Below are 20,255 nucleotides of genomic sequence, written 5' to 3' on the forward strand. Positions count from 1 at the left end.
AATATTAGGGCTAAGTGCAAAGGTAGTGGATTTTGAAACCACAATTTAAGTCATATTCTTTTAGTGCGTAAAGTTTGTAAATTATTTACTTCAGATATACAGTGTTTAAAGTTTTATCTGACTGAATTTAAACAATGTATATTAAAAGGCCAACCATTTCCCCTTAAAGATTCAAGATTTAATTAAATTTAATCAATGTGATTGAATTCAAACGCATATGATTAAAGTTTAGTTAAATATTTTTGCCTCAGTTTTAGCAAATGTGGTTGAAGTCCGTTATTTATGCATGAATAATCGAACTTCAATAACAATCGAATTCAGTCTTTTTTCTAATAGATTCTCGACTCAAGGAAAAAATAATCTAAAATTGTCTAAACAAAGAAGTGACATAAGTACAAGAAATAACATATTAAATAACATCTAGTATTGGAACACTAACTACAACAAAAAAAAAAAGATAATTGAAGCATAAAATCGAATGACAAGAAATTACAAAAACAATACTATAACTATTAGTATGAAAATATTAGTATATAAAAATACAAATGATCCTCCAAATTTAATCATGTCTTAATACGAGTATCAAATATCGGATCTAAATACAAGTATCAAATCTCCGACCCAAAGGATAGCAAACCATTTCACACAATTGGCAACCACATTTTTTGCTAAAAAAGAAGCATTCCAAAGAGGAAAAGAACTTGCCATCTTCTCATAACTTTGTTCTTGTTGAATAGTAGCTTGTTGTTCTTCTTCTTCTTCAATTTTGCTTCAAAAAAATCCCCCAAATTCTCAAATGCTGCAAAACCCATCTCGAGAATTGCTTTCTCTGTTCTCCAATGGCGTCTCTTTTCCATTTCCCCACTTCCCATAAGCTCTTTTTTTCTTCTCAGACTCTTAACCCTTCTATCTGTATACGCCACAATCATCATTTCTTTCTAATTTGTCGTTCAAAATCAAAAATTTGTGCTTCAATTAAGAAACCCAGGTTTGTTTGAGTTACCCTTTTGGGTTTATTATGGGTTTATCTATGTTTCTGTACAATGTTTGTGGTTCTTGATACTGATTGTTTTAGCTGTAAGAGTCTTTGAATGTGCTAATGTGAGTGTTTTTCTTCAAAGTTTGGTTTTTTGGGCTTTATTAGGGGAATAGAGAATGCATTAAAATCTCCCCTGAACTATCCAGGTTTTGCAGCTTTGTGCTTAAATTGTGGAGTGTTGCTATTGCCTTTGAGCTACAATACAATGTTTGTGTTTATTGATAATGATACTGTGTTTGTAGTTTGGTTCTTGATGCTGGATTTTTAGCTGTAACAGTCTATGGATGCACTAATTTGAGTGATTTTTTTCTTCAAATTTTGGCTATTTTTGCTTCAATAAAGAAAGAGAGAATACATAACAGTCCCTCTGAACTTTCAATTTTGCAACTTTGTACTTAAATTATTGAGTGTTGCTATTACCCTTGAGCTACAATACAATGTTTGTGGTTCTTGATACTGATACTGTGTTTATATTTGGTTCTTGATACTGACTTTTTAGCTGTAAGAGTCTATGAATGCACTAATGTGAGTGTTTTTTCTTTAAAGTTTGATTTTTTTTTTTGCTTCAATAGAAAAATGCATTGGAGTCTCGCTGATATCCATGTTTTGAAGCGTTGTGCTTAAAATATGGAGTGTTGTGATTACCCTTGAGCTACAAGACAATGTTTGTGATTGTTGATACTGATATTGTGTTTGTAGTTTCATTCTTGATACTGACTTTTTACCTATAAGCAGGGGAAGAGCCAAGTAGGGCCCGTGTTAAAACAAAAAGTCCCACATTGGTGGTTAATGAGATGGGTGGACTCCTTATAAGACTTGAGCAATCCTTCTCTCTTTGAGCTAGTTTTTGGGGTGTGAGTTAGGCCTAAAATCTAATTTAACATGGTATTAGAGCAGGGCCCATCTCACCCGATGTTGGGGCCCAAAAAATAAAAAATTACCCAAACAATGCCCATGCGCTAGATGTGAATCACTGGGCGTGAGGTGGGTCAAAAATTGCCCAAAATTGCCCACGCGTGTGAGTCAAAAAATAAAAAATTACCCAAACAATGCCCACGCGCTAGATGTGAAGCACTGGGCATGAGGTGGGTCAAAAATTGCCCAAAATTGCCCACGCGTGTGAGTTAGGCCTAAGACCTAATTTAACGGCCCGAACCCCCTTCGACGAAAAATTACACTGTTTATACATGGTTAAAAACTTATATATATATATATATTTAGTAGATGTTGAATCCCTTCGGCTTCGTCGCATGTTTACTTCTTCATATTTTGAAACTCCTTAATGAAAATTTTGGTTCCGCCACGGTCTATAAGAGTCTTTGAATGCACTAATGTAAGTGATTTTTCTTCAAATTTTGGTTTTCTTTCATTCAATAAAGGAAGAGAGAATACATACCAGTGCCCTCTGAACTTTCAAGTTTGCAAGTTTGTAATTAAATTATGGAGTGTTGCTAATACCCTTGAGCTACAATACAATGTTTGTGGTTCTTCATATTGATACTGTGTTTGTAGTTTGGTTATTAATACTAACTTGTTAGCTATTAGAGTCTTTGAATGCACTAATGTGCGTGACTTTAAATAGTAACATTAGAATTTAGAGTTGGGGGGTAATAGCAACACCCGTAGTCTGTTTAACTATGAAAGTTGCAAAATTCAGGTTTATTTTAATCACCCATCTAATGTATTTTAGTTTTTCTATGTTTTGTTGTTTGTGGCTTGGTTTTTGAGAGTGAATAGTTAGCTATGAAAATCATTGAATGCACTGATATGAGTGCTTCAATAATAATTCAGATTCTTTTGCATCACCCATTTGACTGTATTTTAGTTTTATCTACCTGTCTCAATTGTAGTGTGTTTACAGTTAGGTTCTCAATACTGACTTATTAGCTAAGAGAATGTTGGTTGCACTAATGTGAGTATTTTTCTTGAAATATTGCTTCTTGATCTTACTGAGATGGGTGTTTGACGTTCTTTTTCTTGTTTTGGGTGGGTCTAGGGCAAGCCGGAAGGTGAAAAGCAATGATGATCTCTGCAACGACATCAGAGAATTTTTATCTTCTGTTGGACTTCCGGAGGATCACGTACCCACCATGAAAGAGCTGTCACAGAACGGAAGGTGAACTTGAATGCCATTTATGTTCTTGGTTTTCATTTTCCATCCCCCCCCCCAACCATTTTGCAGCTAACATTAGTATAGTTAAAATGATCTGAAGCTATTGAAAAGCTGTATGTATAGAGGAATGCACCTAATTCATGTCAAACTCCAACTAATATTAGCAACGGAAAAGAATTTCTCTTACTGAGAGGTCAAGTGAAATAGGACAAATTGAGGTATCTGCAGGGGAGCTAGTAGCTAGTTCTAGCTTGATTCTTTTTTGAGTTTCCCTGCGACATGCCCAACATTTGGTTGGAACACAGGAGAAAGAAGGTATCAACTGGTTTTTCCTTTAGGATAGGTCTTCTCTAATACAGTTGAGAGGTGCCGGTTATCCTTTTTTGGAGATAAATGGATTTGAAGGAACTCATTCTTTTTGTTTGCGTTGAATAGATGACTTAATATCAATGAGACTTGTAACATGAAGGTGATAGCTTATGCTTTCGCCATGTTCCAGGCATGTAAAAGGTGCTAGGACAAAGGCATGGAAAGTTTCTTGAACTTGTGCTTTATTAATTCGTGTCTCTTTAGTGCTTGATTCTACTTGTATGAACTGTTACACTGTCACGCGAGACAACCATATTTCTTACATCAATGTTACTCTTAAGTGTAAACACTTCAATTTTTTTTTGATTTTGAGTCTTTAAGAGCCAGATCTTTAGAGACATTTTTGCAAGCTATGTGATTGTCTCATACATTCCACAGGCAAGACCTTGCAAACATAGTTAGAAGAAGAGGATACAAACTTGTCAAGGAGCTTCTCTTAACTTCCAAACAACCAACCTATGAGTGCATTGGAGAGGATGGCCTTGTTGAAAAAAGTGAAGATGAATCGTTAGGTCAGCAGTTCTTGTCCCTGTGTATTCTAGGTTGTAACAACATGGCCAATTTTGGATTTTTCCGATTGACAACCTGCTAATTTAAAAGGTCAGATGGGGAAATAGCAGACATGGCTCATGATGTTTCTTTGCCAACTGAAGCTTCTGCAGTGGATGACTACACGAATGATGCAAGCAATGATTTGATTCTGAATTCGGATGAGCAAAATTCTGGTGATCAAGAACCCTTGGGGTATTCTTTCTTGGAGGAAAAGGTGGCCAATTTTATTCAGAATGGAGAACTGGATAGCATAGAGGGTAAGTGATGCTACTTCAGGGTGCCTATGTTAAATGACATGAATTGTTTATCTAGGTGACAATACTTGGCACCGTACTTGCACCATAAAGTTTATATGGAACACAATACTTGATAATACCTGAATTGTTTATCTGGATGACAATACTTGGCACCATAAAATACCTGAATTGGTCAATTTTATTCGCAATGGAGCCTGGATGGTGTAGAGGGTAAGTAATCCTCTTCTTCTCTTGTTTATCTGGGTTTACTTGCACCAATTCAGGTACTTTATGGTGAACATACTTAGCACTCCAATTCATCCATGTTACACACTTACCATTTGGCCCAGATATTTTATGCACTTTCATAAGTGCTTATATTGTGTAAACCATTTCAAGTCTCCTGAATTCAAAATTATCTAGCAACTCAATCTAAGCTATGTTCTTTTTTCATTTTTTTAATTAGGTAATTTTTTTATTGATGTATGGGCAAAAGCTCAGCATGCAAGAGTTTACAGAAAGTAGGGAATCCATGCGTTCTTATTTTATTTTCTGCAAAAAGCTACCCTGGAAGCATTGAGACTTGCATCTTCCCCTTGCCAAATGTGAAAACATTGAACTAATAACTATATCTCTACTAATGTTGCCTTTCTAAAAAATAATGGAGTAATAATTATATCTCTACTAACATTATTTGTGATGATCTTCTCAAAAAAGAAAAACAACATTAGTTGTGATGCATATTGGATCTGTTGTTCATACTTTTCAAAAACAATATTGTATCTACTGTTCATTCTGCCTCAAAAGCTAGTTTCCAGTGACTAATATTTGCCACTGGCTAAGACCTTGAGCAAACTTTCAAGTTCTGGTGCTGTGAGCAGCTTGAGTAAATATATTGGATTTTAGAATGAGATCCAAAGTGTTTGAGTAAATCTAACTGTTCTGTTTTTGCTTGATTTTTTAGATAGTTGCTTGGAAATCTTTCAAAGAGAGGGCTCTGTTGAAGGACAGAATGTTATAGAAACAGAATCTACTACTCCTAAGGAGCATATAGATCTTGTTTGTAATGGTGATGGTGCTGAGATATTTAGCGAAAATCCCATGGCACTATCAATCCAGCATGATGAACATCCTAGTACGCAGAGTTCTCTGATGAGGTATGCATTTCTTGCAATATTTAAGCTTCCATCTGACTAGGTTCTTCATTTTCCACTGGGCCTTCAGTAAACATCTTTGGTTCTTCATTGACCCTGCTTCATTTTTTTCAATTGTGTTTACCAATATACAGATCATACTTTTTTTTTTGATGACCGCATACAGATCATACTTTATTAAATTTGATGTAGGATGAATGTGAAATCGAAGTTCTTTTTGTGTTTCATTCTTATTGATTTAATAAATCTTTCTTTTGTGTCTCATTCTTGTTGATTTAATAAATCAATCTTTGGCCAAAAACATTCCTCAACTATGTCCTGAACCTAAATATCCTTGAACTATTCTTGTGAACAAAAAGACATCCTTGGAGTATCCAGAACTTTGCAGCTTTCGTCCTGCCGTTAGTTTCTTTCAAAAAGTTAACGGCTCTAACAGAAAAAGGTGCAGAGCACCTGACTTCCTCAAAGCTATCCTAATTCTGGAACATTTTTTTTCGGCAACAACAAAGATAGTTTGGTTGAGAATATATGGTGGTGATTGCGGTTATACAAATGCGAAATGTTTGACTAGGAAGTAAAAGTAAGAGGGAAAGGAAAAAAAGACTATGGTTTTAAGAATAGTGGGAGTCTTTGTTAGTGAAACATGATCTGAACATGATAGGTTGGTGATTATCTTCCTTTTTCTTTTTCAATTTTTTTTTGAAGAACTAAACCGCAGGTTCCATGAGCACAGGGATGGTGCACAGATTTTGCTTCATACAGAAATAACTAGTTTCCCCGATTTACACCAAGAACTAATACAGGGCACCAAGAAATGTTTAAATTTAAAAGAGGATAATTGGTTTAAGGCAGAAGGGGAAAAATGAACTGTAAAAATAACAAGGAATCAAATAAATACCTTCAGTATACTTCTATAGTCCCCTTCTGTGTTCACCAAAAACCCAGTGAAGTTCTTCTTTGTCCCAGAATTTTGCAGAATCATTCACCTCTTGATGACCACCTTCACCGGTGGACGAGGCATGTTCTCAGTTTTATCAATTTGGAAGAACGAGCATCGAGGAGAGAGAAAGAGTTGAAAGCTCAAGAGCTGCTTTCCTAGGTATTTGCTTCTCCGTTATGCTACAACTCCACCTAAGTTGGGGGAAGCTCTATGGGAGGAGTCATGACTGTTACGTTTTTGAAACAAACTAGCAGCAGGATGAAACCTGATAGTTAAGATGTCGTTTAGATTTAAGGTATTAGGTATATTTAGATGTTTTTGGCTAAAACCTCGATGTTTTTCCACGTACTCTCAACAAGCTGATGACCTTTTCTTCTTTGAAGAGTTTAGATTTCCCGTCCTCTTCTTGTCTATGAACTGTATTATCTTTCTAGCTCTAAGATTTAAGATCAGATTAAATCTAAAGTTGCTTTTTGTTCGGGTTTTTCCATCCTTCTGTTATCTGAATGCACCTTGATTTTTGTAGGAATGATAGCCTGTCAACTGAATACTTAACCATGACTGAAGGGATAATTAGTGCTGATACTGAGGTGACTAAATTCTTTGTTCTGATTGTTTGCTTTTTATTTGATTCCATTTTTGACTTGGAATTTCCTTTGCCTTCATATTTTATCTGTTAGCCCCACAATATGGAGATTCAAGCTGAAATTAATCATCTCAAGTTTGTGCTGGTACTGCTCTTTGGACAATTTATTATTGAAATTGTGCTTACCCTACTTGGCTTCAATTTTTCTTTGTTCAGACATTTTTTATATACCTTTCTCATAAGTATACCAGTGCCTTAAATGGTTTTGTTGCTGTTCTTAGCATCAGAAGGAGCTGGAGTTAACTCAATTGAAGCAGCAGATTGAAGAGGAAAAGGTATAATTTCCTTCTTACTCTTCCCCATTCTTCAGGAAAAGAAAAGAAGATAAAAATACGAAGACCTAACTCCCTTTTTGCCTTGCTATGGTAATGGATATTTTCCTTTTTTAAATGATAGAAAAAGACACATTTCTCTGCGCTGCAGAGATGTTGCCACTTATTTTACATCCTTCTATGTCATCTTAACTATTGGCTTATGATCTCTCGTGTTCAGTTTCTTCAATATATCTTGTAACATACCAAAGTGTGACTTGACTTTTTGATGACACAATCTTATACATAATAACACAACTCAACAAACTATGAAAGGGACCAGTGGATAGGTAAACTGGAGTGTTCTTTCTTGGGAACTTTTTTTTTTTTTTTTTGAAATAAGGCATCTTTATTGATTATAGCACCATATATATATATATATATATATGTGTGTGTGTGTGTGTGTGTGTGTATGAAAAGGAAAAACATAAATCATGGTTCATTTTTGCACATTAATTATAACAAACATAATAAATTAGTTTTGGTGAGTCTTGTGAATGTTTTTTCTTCCATAACTAGCTGGTGGAGCTTGACAGACGCATTGGTGTTTTGTCAAGTCACATATGGGATGTTTATCTATGCATTTCAGCTTTACACAATCAGCATCCTTAGAGCATCCTCCCGCATAGCTTCCTTGTCCCAACAAAATAAGGAAAAAAGAGACCAAGAAAATCTTAAGGAATGTTGCCTTCTCCATTTTCTCTTCCAAGTTTTGTGGTAACACAAGAATAATCAACTATATATGTGATTAGTATTATTGCTTTCTTGGGAACCTTCTGTAGCATTTGAGTTGAACTAGTTTATTCATGCTACTGATATGATCATTAATGTTATATTTTGATAATTCATTTCAGCTATTTTGGTCATTTGTTATTGTGATTGTGAGAATTTTAAACATAATTTTTTGTTACTTGTAACATTACTAAAATGAACAATTGGCTCTTCATGAAGTGGAGAAGTGTAATTTTCTTATATTTCTACTTTCAGCACTTGCTGTCAATTTTGCAAATCAAAGCTGAAACAGAAATCAGAGAAGCAGAAAGACTTATTTCAGAAAAAGATGCAGAGCTAAATGCTGCTGAAGATAGCCTCTCAGGACTGAAGGAGGTATTCAAGCAACCTCTTGTATTAACATTTCCTGAATTTTCAAGATTCTTTGCTACTGCTACCAAAGTATAACATGGACGAATAATTGGGAAATTGCTCCAACTTCTGCTGGAAATGGGGTTTTATGTACTTTACAAGGTATATCTACCAGAAGTTTCATATAGATGTTGGCTTCATTAAAGGTAATATCATTTAAATAATGAAAAAGCACAATATTCTGTTGCTGAATCGTGGCCTAGGCTGATCAGGGTAGTATATTTGACATAACAGAAGCAGTAAGAACTTGTGGCTTCACAGAAAAAAGAAAAATAAGAGAATTTATAGTGAACTTGAACTATAATATAATGTCTGGAAGTTTGGGTGAAACAAAGGAAACAAGATCTCTTAGCTAGAATTTGTGGTCCTCATCAATACAAAAAAGAACAGATAATAAGTAGATTAGAAAGAGATCCTAAATAACTAGGAAACGAAAGCCCCACCTCCAACTTTCCATCCCACACCAGTGTATCTGGTTCTACTGGTGGAGCTATGGCTTGTTGATTTATCACATTTGTTTCTATTAGGTTGAAATCCAATACTGGGCAGATGGGGAAAATGTTGAGGTGGCTGGCAGCTTCAATGGGTGGCATCATAAAATAAAAATGGATCCACACGAATCATCAGATCCCATCGGCGAAGATATACAACTATCATCAGATATCATAGATCCCATCGGCGAAGATATCCAAGCATCATCAGATATCATAGATCCCATTGGCATGAGGTTATTACTCTGTCTATTTCTTTATCTTTGGGGTGATTTTTAACGTAGCAGTTTGTCGGTTATGTAATTACCAACTTCCTTAGATGTGGTATTGTATTTAGTTTTTTCCTATTCATCTCTTACTATCATTTTGTACTACTTCAAATCTTCAATAATGTTGCTTATCCTTTTCCAGAACAGGAACTCTGTCCAATCAATAATTTGGGTGGCCTGCCCAGTTTTAGGATTGGTAGTGACTTTCTCTGATCATGAAGGTTGTGTATATTCATGCTAAAGTGGAAACTTAGCTACTTTGGCAAAATAGTACAAAGTACATAATCAACAGGAGATGAGACACATGCCTTAGTACCATAGTGCCTACACTGAAGTGCTACTTAAGCGAAGCGAAGCACACAACCTGGTTTTACCTGAGCACAGGACTACCGCGTTTCTAAGAAACAACCTTTTGTAGCTCTGTTGTAATACACTTGTACACATGTTACACACAAGTCTAGTCAAGTGTAGCAATATTAAGAAAAAGGACGTCTCCTCAAATTTGAAGTACTAGGTAGCAGTATTAGTTTATAATAGTTTTGAAGTATGGAAGGAGGATATCTTGCTACTTTGAAGTATCTGGTTTTGAGATGGAACTAAATAGAAAGCTCAAACAAATTGGTGGAAGGAGTAGGTAATATTACTTGGTCTGTTGAGTGGATCCCACCTCCATTATATACAACCAACTTATGCCTGCTGATTTATTAGCCATTTTCTCAAATTAGAGCACTATGTAGGGGAAGAGATGGCTTCTTGCCCTGATATATTTGAACTATTCTATCTTTTGAGTCATCATATATTCATATATTTTCATTTGTTTACAATAGTCATTTATATGCAAATGCAGTAGCAGAGATCTATGGACTACCCGTCGACTGAGTTATTCTGTATATCTATTGGCCTCGGCCTCCTTTCTGAAAGTCATCGTAATATTTGAATAACATGATAAACTATGCTTTCCAGGGAACCTCGACTTTGGAAAACTGTGTTATGGCTATATCCAGGGATATACGAGGTACATTTTCTACAAACTACTGTAGGATAGAGAAATAAAAGCTGGCTGTGTGGTCACTTCTTGCCTCAATAGTTGTTTTTGGAATAAGTAACTTGGCTTTTGCTTGACATGCATTTATGCAGTCCATAGACAATGCTATTAAGAGTACATTGGTTGATCCTTTAAAAGATCTTAAACTCTGTCTAAGCTCATCAGTGGTCGTATTCTTCATTGAGTCATATCCACAACTTTGCAGTCACGAGGGAAACATGCAAGTGAATTAGAAAATTGAGGTTGAGTAAAACTAATAACCACAATGGAGTTTTATTCATACAATGTTTTGATAAAAGAAACAATTTATATTTTTGTTGCAGTGATTAGTTAGATTTAGCACTTGTTTCTGTGGTATGATTTTTGTCTTCAATATGCTCAATCAGTTGCTGGAAGAAAGAATGAATCTTGCCACTTTACTCCGAAAAATCAAATTTCATTTCTCCAACTTCAGTGTTTTTAGTAGTTTGACAATCTCAGCTAACCAAGGACGTCTTAAATTTAGAACGTCCTACCATGAGCGAGCAGGTTGATTCCTTCGATGAGTTTCTGTTTATATTACTCAATCTTACTTCTGCCTGATAGCTTTTCTGTTATCCTGCTTTAAAGATGTTTGAATATGTCTTACATTGTTCAATGACTGTGTTTCGTACAGATAAAGTTCGTTGTTGATGACCACTGGACAACTGATCCTCAAAGAGAGTCTGTTACGAAGGGTTCAATACACAATAATGTACTACGAGTTGATAGATGACTTGGGTATTGCATTCCCACATGCACATACAGAGGTAGCTTAGGAGTCTCTTTCAACAACTATGATTTAGAGCCAGCATTCCATTACTTTGTTTACAACTCTCCCTCCCCCAACCGGCACTCTCTTTTTCTATCTTCTTAGCATCTTTCTTATTGCTCGGCTTCTGAAATGATAACGAAAGAGCCTAGCTTAGTTTCGGAATTGCTTGCTAACTGTTTGAAGATAATGGATAGTAGCCTTGCTCAAATTGATACACAAGGTTTGTGTCAATTGCTTGAGTTTGTTAAATAACTTTGTCAAGCATTCATTCTGTTTATTAGATTATTATTTACTCATAAATAAGGGCCTCCAAAGAACCAAACGCAGATGAAGGAGATACAACAAGATGTGATGAAGGCAATGTAATTGTATCAACTAACACCACACTTTGAAGAAACAAAATACCCAAAGTAGAATATATTTTTTTTTATGTGTTTATTGTTACTATTATTTTAAATTTTCTTAATAGTCTCTTACTAATTATTATGCACATATTTTTGAAATTTTATTATTAATGTAATTATAATTAAAAATAGTAGATAATTAAATTTCACTTCCACATGAATCAACTATGTTTTAATATTGGAGTATCATGAGTTCGGAGTCAAAAAGGTAAAAAAATTGAGTATTAAATCAAAATGACAACATTTGGATGGAGGGCAAATGATGTACAATGCTCATGCCGATATGAGCCTTCCTTTTGCTGTTATAACAATTGCGTTAGAGTTGATCAAAATCGAATTGAAATTGATTTAAAAAAAGTTTTTGTTGAGTTATTGTAAAAACATTGTCATTTGACTCTAATCTGTTCTAAAAAAGTTGAGGTATTCCAAATTATTTGTTGATACAGACAGTTTTTCTTGAGTTAATCCAATGGATTGAACCTAAATTGATTCATAAAACTAACCCAACTTAAGCAAGCAAAAAATATAAATTATTAAACTAATATTTGTTGCTAGTTCTTTTTTTTAAAAAAAAATTATATATCCAAATGTTGCTCTTTTGGTTTCATACTCAATTTTTATTGCCCTTTTGAAAATTTTGCTCATTTTTTTTTTGCGTTTTTGGCTCCAGACTCTTTAATATTGACTTTGTAAGATTATCTTAAAAGGTTCAATCCTTTGAGATGTTTTATTAAGCATTTCAAGCTCAAACTAATTAAATTATCAAATAATTAATTTTTAAAAAAATATTATCTTAACTTTGAATGTTTTCTAATCACTATAATATTGATTTTTGTAATTAAAAGTATTACAAAATATTATATAAGTAATAAAAATGACTCTAATTGGCGTATTCAATGAAGTGAAGTCTTAATTTTATTTTTAAACACTTTTGGAATAAATTTGATGGTTTAGGTAACAATTGATAATATTAAAAAAGTTTTCAAAAATATAATCAATAAGAGAGATTTATATATTTGTTTTGTTATGTAGCATACAATAGTGTATATATGTTTATTTTTGCCTAACAAAATATTAAAATCAATTGAAAAAGAAAAATTAATTATTAAATTGTAATCAATTACAATATTTTTTTAGAATTTATGAAAATAAAATATATAAAAAATATTAAACAAACGTAACTTTCTCTTCTAAATTTTGGCTTTAGACAATCTAAATCAATTTTTCTACACAAGTTTTGTCTACACTAGCGGATGACGGCGACTATAATACAACTCTGGATTAAGGTCCGAGTCAAGCTTCGGGTCCACCTGAATTTGAATTTTTTCTTCATCTACCACTAGTAGTGACCTTGAATTCAGACTCATACCCTTTTTTTGAGTCTTTTATCAACTCCTGCCAGAACCTCCTAAACCGTCTAAACCACTAGTCCCCTTTTGAGGCCCCCAATTATTTTAAAAAAAATACTTATATATTTTTTATAAAAAAAAAACATGTAAGAAGTACAAAAAATAAAATAAAAAAACAAAATAACCGATGGTTTTCCCACTTTTATAAGGGAATGAAACATATTTTTGGGATAATTTCCTCAAGTGGGAAATTTTGTTTTCTTATTTATCTCCTAAAAAATTGACCATATATTATTATTTACCTTATATTCATCTTTCTTATTCTCTATTTTATTATTTTTATTCTCAATATTGAACTCTCTTCTACAATTTTTTTTTTTTAAACGCAACACTATTTCGATATTGTTTTATCAACTTATCAAATTCTCGTGAGCTAGATTTTATTATTCTAACTTTATTTTATAGTTTTTCTTGAAAATCTGTTATTGTTGAAATTCTTAGTTCAAATGATAATAGTTATTATTAAATTATTCAATTTAAATATGTCAACTAGAAAATATGATTCCGATTTTACAAAAAGAGAAAACTTGAAGAATTAAATAAATCCCAAAAAGGAGCCCTTGATAGATTATTCACAAATAATAAAAATTTTGAATGAAAAAATATTGCTTATAGAATAATGTTAACAATTCTCGTAACCGTTACCTTAGCCGAAAGAAGTTTTTCGAAACTAAAATTGATAAAATCAACAATATCTCAGGAGAGATTGATTGGATTAGCTATATTATCAATTGAAAATGAATTACTAAAACAAATCTATTATATAATTGTAATTAATTGTCACGACCCAACCCACTGGGCCGTGCGGGCACCTACTCTAACACCTAAGTAGGAGAACCCTCGATTCCCAAACAATTTAAGACATGTGGAAGATCAAGAAAATTGAAAATAGAAAGAGATTCATGTAGATTTTATAAATAAAGAGTTTAAAAACAATTCAAAGTTAACTTGTAAAGTAACTAACTTCCCCATGAATTTAGTCTAAACAGGTACAAGAGCTACCAAGATTATAAGGTATAATAAAATTAACCAATGACGAAACTCCCACTACTCGAAAAGAAAAATATAAGTTGTTGGAGATTGTCTTCGTCTTCACCTATGAAACATCACTGACCCTGCAACCAGACTATGCCAGAAAGGCATAACAAGAGTAGTATCAGTACAACCACACGTACTTGTAGGCATCATCGGTCAACCTGATACCCACCGCACAATATAAGAAATCGACTAGCAAGAAACATGCAATAAGACTGTTCATTCCTCCATATTTATATTTTCCTGCCTTTACTATTCCCGGATACTTTAAATCATACTAGTACACTGGACTCTAACCCCTTTCTTGCTCCGTTCTTGATCATAGCTTAACATTTTGTCTCTCAGAGGAGATTCTGGATATAACTACTACCAACCCGGCCAAACCACTCGCGACATACCCTTACTTCTTTCACCTCACCACTCAACCCTTGGTTCTATAGTACGATCTATTATGGCTTGTTAACCGTTTCAATACTACTCCCCTTTCGGGGTAATACCCAACTATTAACATTTACGACATATCACCACCCCAATTCTCAACGACAATACACATGACCACCTCTCTAAAGTAAGACATAGTAACACCTGGACCCTTGGTCTCCACTTACCATACCACATCCCGATTTGGGCCTGACCATTCACAGTTCATTCATTACCGAGATATACCCAATTACCTTACGACATCGCAAACTATATATATATATATATATAATGCATAATTCAGTTATCAGTTCAACAGCAACATACAGTTCCACATTATCAATAACAAGCAAATATAAACATATCATTCACACATGGTTCTCTCATGGACCCATACCCAAACTGTAAGTGTGTCGGAACGTGACACCCGATCCAATGTATGTATATGTGTCGGTACGTGATACCCGATCCAATGTAAATATATGTGTCGGTACGTGACACTCGATCCAATGTATGTATGTATGTCGATACATGACACCCGATCCAATGTATGTATGTATGTAGGTACGTGACACCCGATCCATTCAGTACAATCACAATCTCAATCATATCCATAATGAAAATACTTAAAATCACACAATCAAGTATTAGGTTAATGGTATGCAATTATACATATTTAGTCTTTTCCTTAGGTTCGATTTATAAATCTCTAATCACATACATGTATGCATATAACGAAGCCATTAACATGTTTATATCACACCACCAGAAAATCAAACCATCACATAACCCTAGTTCACGGAATAGGGTTTCCTCATACGGTATATGCCTGATGTAACACCTAGGAATACATGTACAACTGTCCCTTTTTTGGTGTACGAAAGCCTACGCATGAATTCTACCGTCAATTACCAATATACTATGCAGTGGATCATAGATTTACAACTACTCAATTGATAAACCTAGGCTACCTGGGCGCCAAGCAGTCGCAGAGGGATTGTAGCTCCAATCCTAGCTTCTAAACTACGAGAAGGTGGATTTTGACCGAAAATTTGCAAGTTATCAACGTCCTTACGCTAGAAATCTCTTTCTCCTTCCGTCCCAATCCTAGAGTAGCCTTTTGAGGGTTTCTGGGGTGATCCTCGCTTCTTTTTGGTGTTTTTGGAAAAATGAGAAAATAAGACTTCGCGTTATTTAAATTTTGTCCCGTCCATCCCGCTATGGTGAACACTATCCCGCTGGAGCGCCGCCGCCCTAGCGACATCTAGACGGCTCTGGCGGGATGATGCGCCCGGTTTTCTCCGACGTTTTTCCTTTCCTAAATAACAACGGTTCGAGTCCTTACAATAGATACCAATTTACCCCTCGTTCATCCCCGAACGACTATTGGTCGAGAGTCGTAAGTATTAATTCCTTAATTCTTAATCAGCGACCTCGATCAAAATCGACTCCTAGATATGGAGTTGTCTTCAAACTAAAATGTTGTATTTATACTAACAATACAATACAATAGCTAACAACCATCCATGCAAGTTGTACTACTCCAAATCAATTTAGCTACATCGGCAAAATAGTACATAGGACATATTCAACAGAATATGACACACTTGCCTTAGTACCATAATGCCTAATTAAGCGAGGCGAATCAAATCAAAAAAAGTTATGGGTTTATCAATAATGAGTTATTGGTTTTGATTTTTTTTGGTTATTGTTTTATTTTAAAAATAATTATTAGACTAGTTTAGTCGCCACTTAATTTTTAAAGGGAAATTAAGAAAACTGATTTTTTTCAAAAGAATAAAACAGAAAATCTATTGAAGAATATTAAAGGGGGTTCGGGGTTCATATTAACATTTCGGAAAAGGATTTGAAAGCACCCGAAATGCCCCTAACACACGATTATCCGGTAATTAACTATTTGGCTAATTGGTTTTAAAATAAAAGCATACTCGACAAGTTTAGGAAATAAACAACTTAAGACTCAAATTATTTTTGGGAGATAGTATAAGGGATTTCTTAAATAAAATATTTTTTCAAAGTAACTTAAGTAGTAAAATAAGCGTGATTATTTAGTCTTTAGAAAATCTAGAAACGACTATCTTTTGGGGAAATCGAATTAGGAAAACCTTAAAATTGACTAGCAAATAAACAATTAAACAAATATGAAACATATAAAATAAAGAGAGTGAGTTTTGGGCCCAAGTCTGATTTTCTGTTCGCATGAGCCAGTACTTGGGCCTAATTTTTATTTTGGGCCTTTTAGCCCATTTGCACCTATCTTAGACTATCATAAAAATTAAATTTCTTTTGGGCTTTAGGCCCAATTTCATCTGTCCTAAACTAATAAGACAAATAATAACCAAATAAAGATGGACATTTGGCCCCATTATGATACAATACAAGGCTGAAATTTAAGAGGGCTGTTTGGGCCCATTTCTACTGTATGTACAGTGTATATCATTGTATATCTCCTGTATCACTACGTATACTGTTGTATACAGCATGTATACAACCTGCTTTTCGCTCCAAAGATCTGCATTGTCTGTTTTCCAGCCGTGTGTTTCTGCTTCCAATCATTCACATAAAATGGAGGCTGACTCGATAAAGGAAGAGTTGAGCTTCCATGGCTCATCTCGAGAATGCAAGAGAGTAGGAGTCCACCACGGACTCGAAAAAGGTTCAAACAAGAAAAAAAAGAAACGAAATTAGCATATGAATCAAATAAAACAAATGAGACATAACTTAATTAAAAAAAAGTAACTCAAGTATTTTAAGATCCAAAATGAAAATCGAAACCACAAGATCACAATATAAGATGACTCAAAACAAAGCAGAATGAAGTATTATATATCAACCGACCAGCATTTAGCACTTAACGATAACAAGGATTAAGAAAAAACAACTATTTAAGGCTTATACAAGTAATACTGTAAATAGTGACTCCAAACACAAATAAACTCAGGCCAAGCAACATGTAACAAAGGGATACGTAGGCATGCTTTGAGCAATACACAGTGTATATTTTCATAAATGCAACACCTAAATTGGCTATCACTCTCACATCAACAAGAATGGTCGAACACTTCCAATAGTAAAACAAGAATAGGTAGAGATAAACCATGATATGTAGATATTCATGCACTTTTAAATGGAACAGTAAAAGCAAAATAAAATAAAATTTGAACTAAGTAATATAAGATCAAAATGACATGTGTCACGTATTTAACAAAATTTAATAAACCCACATCATAAATGGTCCTGGCTCATGAAAGGGAAGCTACTTCAATTAATGATTAATAAGGGCCATGGCTAAAGGTAAAACCAAAAAAAATAAAAAATTAACAAAACATGAACCCAAAACCTTAGTTTTATAAAATGGTCAAATTAAATTACCCCAAAGAGCTTTGGTGCTCTAAACAGAGACATACCTCTTCAAATAACACAATATGTCAATATCAATTATTTCTCAAGTAGGTAAGTCATCAGGAAAGTAAGAGATTAAATCCAATAAAGCATCATGGTGAACTTAAACATAACTATTTACGGCATGCCAACATCTATCAACAAATCAAATTGCTAAACTTGGTACATTGAGCACTGTACAAATAACCAATCCTTATAATTAAACACTAAGTCATCAATTGAAAATTTAAAATTAGTATGACAATTAAGAACAAAGAAAGCGTGCTTAGCAGATTCACGGGAAGAGGAGACAAACAAATGAAGCAAACAATAAACAAAAATTTACAAAGCACTGCTGACACAAGATTCAATCTAAGAGATCACAGAAATAAGAACCACAATCAGGTTTCAAAAGAAAATAACTAAGTACAGAAGGAAGAAATAAAGAAAAACTTAAAAGGGAGGAGATTACATTTCCCGGGGCAGCGACTTGGGACGAACGAAACTTTGAAGACGATTCCACCACCACAATTCAGATTCCGGCAAACTCTCGTAAACAATGAACAAAAGGAAAAAAAACTAGACTCTTAAGTATCTGTAGCTTTCTAATCTATTTCGTTGGTCTTTCTGGGTATGTAAACATTGCCTTTATATACTATTCTAGCTTTTATTTCATGTTTCCTTTTTCAGCTCCCTCTCCCTTTGTTTCTTGCCAACAATTTTTCCAACCCCCAAATAATGAAAAAGAAGAGACTATTTATAGATGAAATTAGGGCTGAAAAGGTGTCACGCCCCAAACTCGAGGGGCGCAACTGGCTCCTAATGCCAAAACTCAGGCCCGAGCCGACCCTGCTAAACCATTTGCTACTAGCGCATGGCAGCCACACGCAATCAAGAAATCAAACAAGTATATCTCGGCCTAAAACTAAGCCATTGGCCGGCAAGGCCCCTGTCAACTGATCTATAAAAGAAACAGCTACTCCCAGGAGATCATATAAATAAATAGCCAATTAGCACAGAAGTCCTGATTGGGCCATCGAGGCCACCATGATATCTATACCAAAACTAAAAGCAGGTATATATCAATACAATACATCAAACAGCTCACAAGCTTCCGCAAACCAACAACATAGGCCCAGCATGGCTATAACGTAGCTATAAACCCCACACACTAGTCTGCAAGCCTCTAAGTGTAGTAAAGATTGGTGGGACAGGGCCCCAGCCTACCCATAAAGATATATACAACAAAAGTTAACAAACCTCCCAACTTTGGCAGCTCCGGAGGAAAGGGGCTAGCCAACCAGATAAAAGTCAATCCTGCTGCTGAGGAGGTCTACTCAGTCATCTATCAGGACCTGCATGCATGAATACAGCGCCCCCAAGGCCATGGGGCGTCAGTACAAAATAATGTACAGAGTATGAAAGGCAATAGACTATGATGAGGTATCATAATATACTTGAATAATCCAATAAATAAATCAAGGATAAGATAAGTGTACTGACCTGCTCCTAAATCTAAACTTATAAAAAATAATAAAACAACAACTTAACCAAGCCCCCATAAGCTCGATAGGTACAAACAGCACACAAGACCACCTACTCAGGCCCTCATAAACCCGAAAGGTGCCAAACAGCCTATATACCCCTATTAGTAGTCCCCTAGCCCCGTAGGCAGTCACATAGCCCTCTTAGGCATTAATATAGCCCCGTAGGTAGCACATACCTCTCTTAGGCATCAACGTAGCTTATAGACAACCCATAGCCCTCTTAGGTAACAACATGGCCCTGTAGGAAGCATATAGCCTTCTTAGGCGTCAATATAGCCCTGTAGGCAACTCATAGCCCTTCTAGGCACAATATAGCCCCGTAGGTAACTCATAGCCCTGTTAGGTATCCATATAGCCCTGTAGGCAGAACATAGCCCTTCTAGGCATAAATCACATTCCTGCAGCTAACCACAATAGCCCCAACGACAATAATAACAATCCAACCGCTAAAAGCGAGCAATTTAGTTATAAGCAACCGATACAAATAGCCTCTAAGTCGTGTCCAACATAGGGACGCTACTAACTGAATAAGAATCCCGACAAGGGAGGATTATATCAACTCGAGCAGCCAACAATCAACAATCACGGCTACAAGTATATCAAGGATAACAACCCAATTACATTGCGCCTAAGCTTTAAGGAAGCATGCCGTAAGTAGGGAATAGCCTTAACATATCTTTTTCGCTAAATTCACGTGGCCTAAAGACTTTAACTCATAACTCCCTCGATACTACAACAAGGTAGGACCATAATCAAATTCCAAAAATAAAAGATACCATGACAATACGATAAAAGATATGTATTTCCGTCGCAAATTGCTATTTGCTGCTTATAAAAGCTAGAGTCGATGAAAGAAGGGTCTTACCTCGATCTTAAGGTCGTAATACGCTTCAAAACCTTCAAATATATCCAAACCCTTGCTGTCCCAACACTAAAG

General features: G+C 34.9%; 1 protein-coding gene across 2 annotated transcripts; it reads left to right on the forward strand.

The window, feature by feature from the left end:
- Positions 1 to 642: 642 nt before the first annotated feature.
- Positions 643 to 11,531, forward strand: LOC102606111 (uncharacterized). Of its 2 annotated transcripts, none has more exons than XM_006354307.2 (12): positions 643 to 988; positions 3,036 to 3,155; positions 3,900 to 4,033; positions 4,127 to 4,330; positions 5,274 to 5,466; positions 6,930 to 6,993; positions 7,084 to 7,134; positions 7,271 to 7,324; positions 8,348 to 8,467; positions 9,031 to 9,230; positions 10,227 to 10,278; positions 10,964 to 11,531. In XM_006354307.2, exons 1-12 carry the CDS (start codon positions 840 to 842, stop codon positions 11,060 to 11,062), a joined length of 1,440 nt encoding a protein of 479 aa, XP_006354369.1. In that variant the 5' UTR covers positions 643 to 839; the 3' UTR covers positions 11,063 to 11,531. The 2 variants fall into 2 exon arrangements, with proteins under 2 accessions (XP_006354369.1, XP_015167316.1); XM_015311830.1 differs by having other exon boundaries at positions 4,175 to 4,330.
- The last annotated feature ends 8,724 nt before the right edge of the window (positions 11,532 to 20,255 follow it).

Source organism: Solanum tuberosum, unplaced genomic scaffold (assembly GCF_000226075.1).
Source record: "Solanum tuberosum cultivar DM 1-3 516 R44 unplaced genomic scaffold, SolTub_3.0 scf00177, whole genome shotgun sequence".
Lineage (NCBI taxonomy): Eukaryota > Viridiplantae > Streptophyta > Magnoliopsida > Solanales > Solanaceae > Solanum > Solanum tuberosum.

Coding starts and splice junctions, on each gene's coding strand:
- LOC102606111 (XM_006354307.2), top strand. CDS start 840: ATGGCGTCTCTTTTCCATTTCCCCACTTCCCATAAGCTCTTTTTTTCT. Junction 989..3,035: donor GCTTCAATTAAGAAACCCAG/GTTTGTTTGAGT, acceptor GGGTGGGTCTAG/GGCAAGCCGGAAGGTGAAAA. Junction 6,994..7,083: donor TAATTAGTGCTGATACTGAG/GTGACTAAATTC, acceptor TTTATCTGTTAG/CCCCACAATATGGAGATTCA.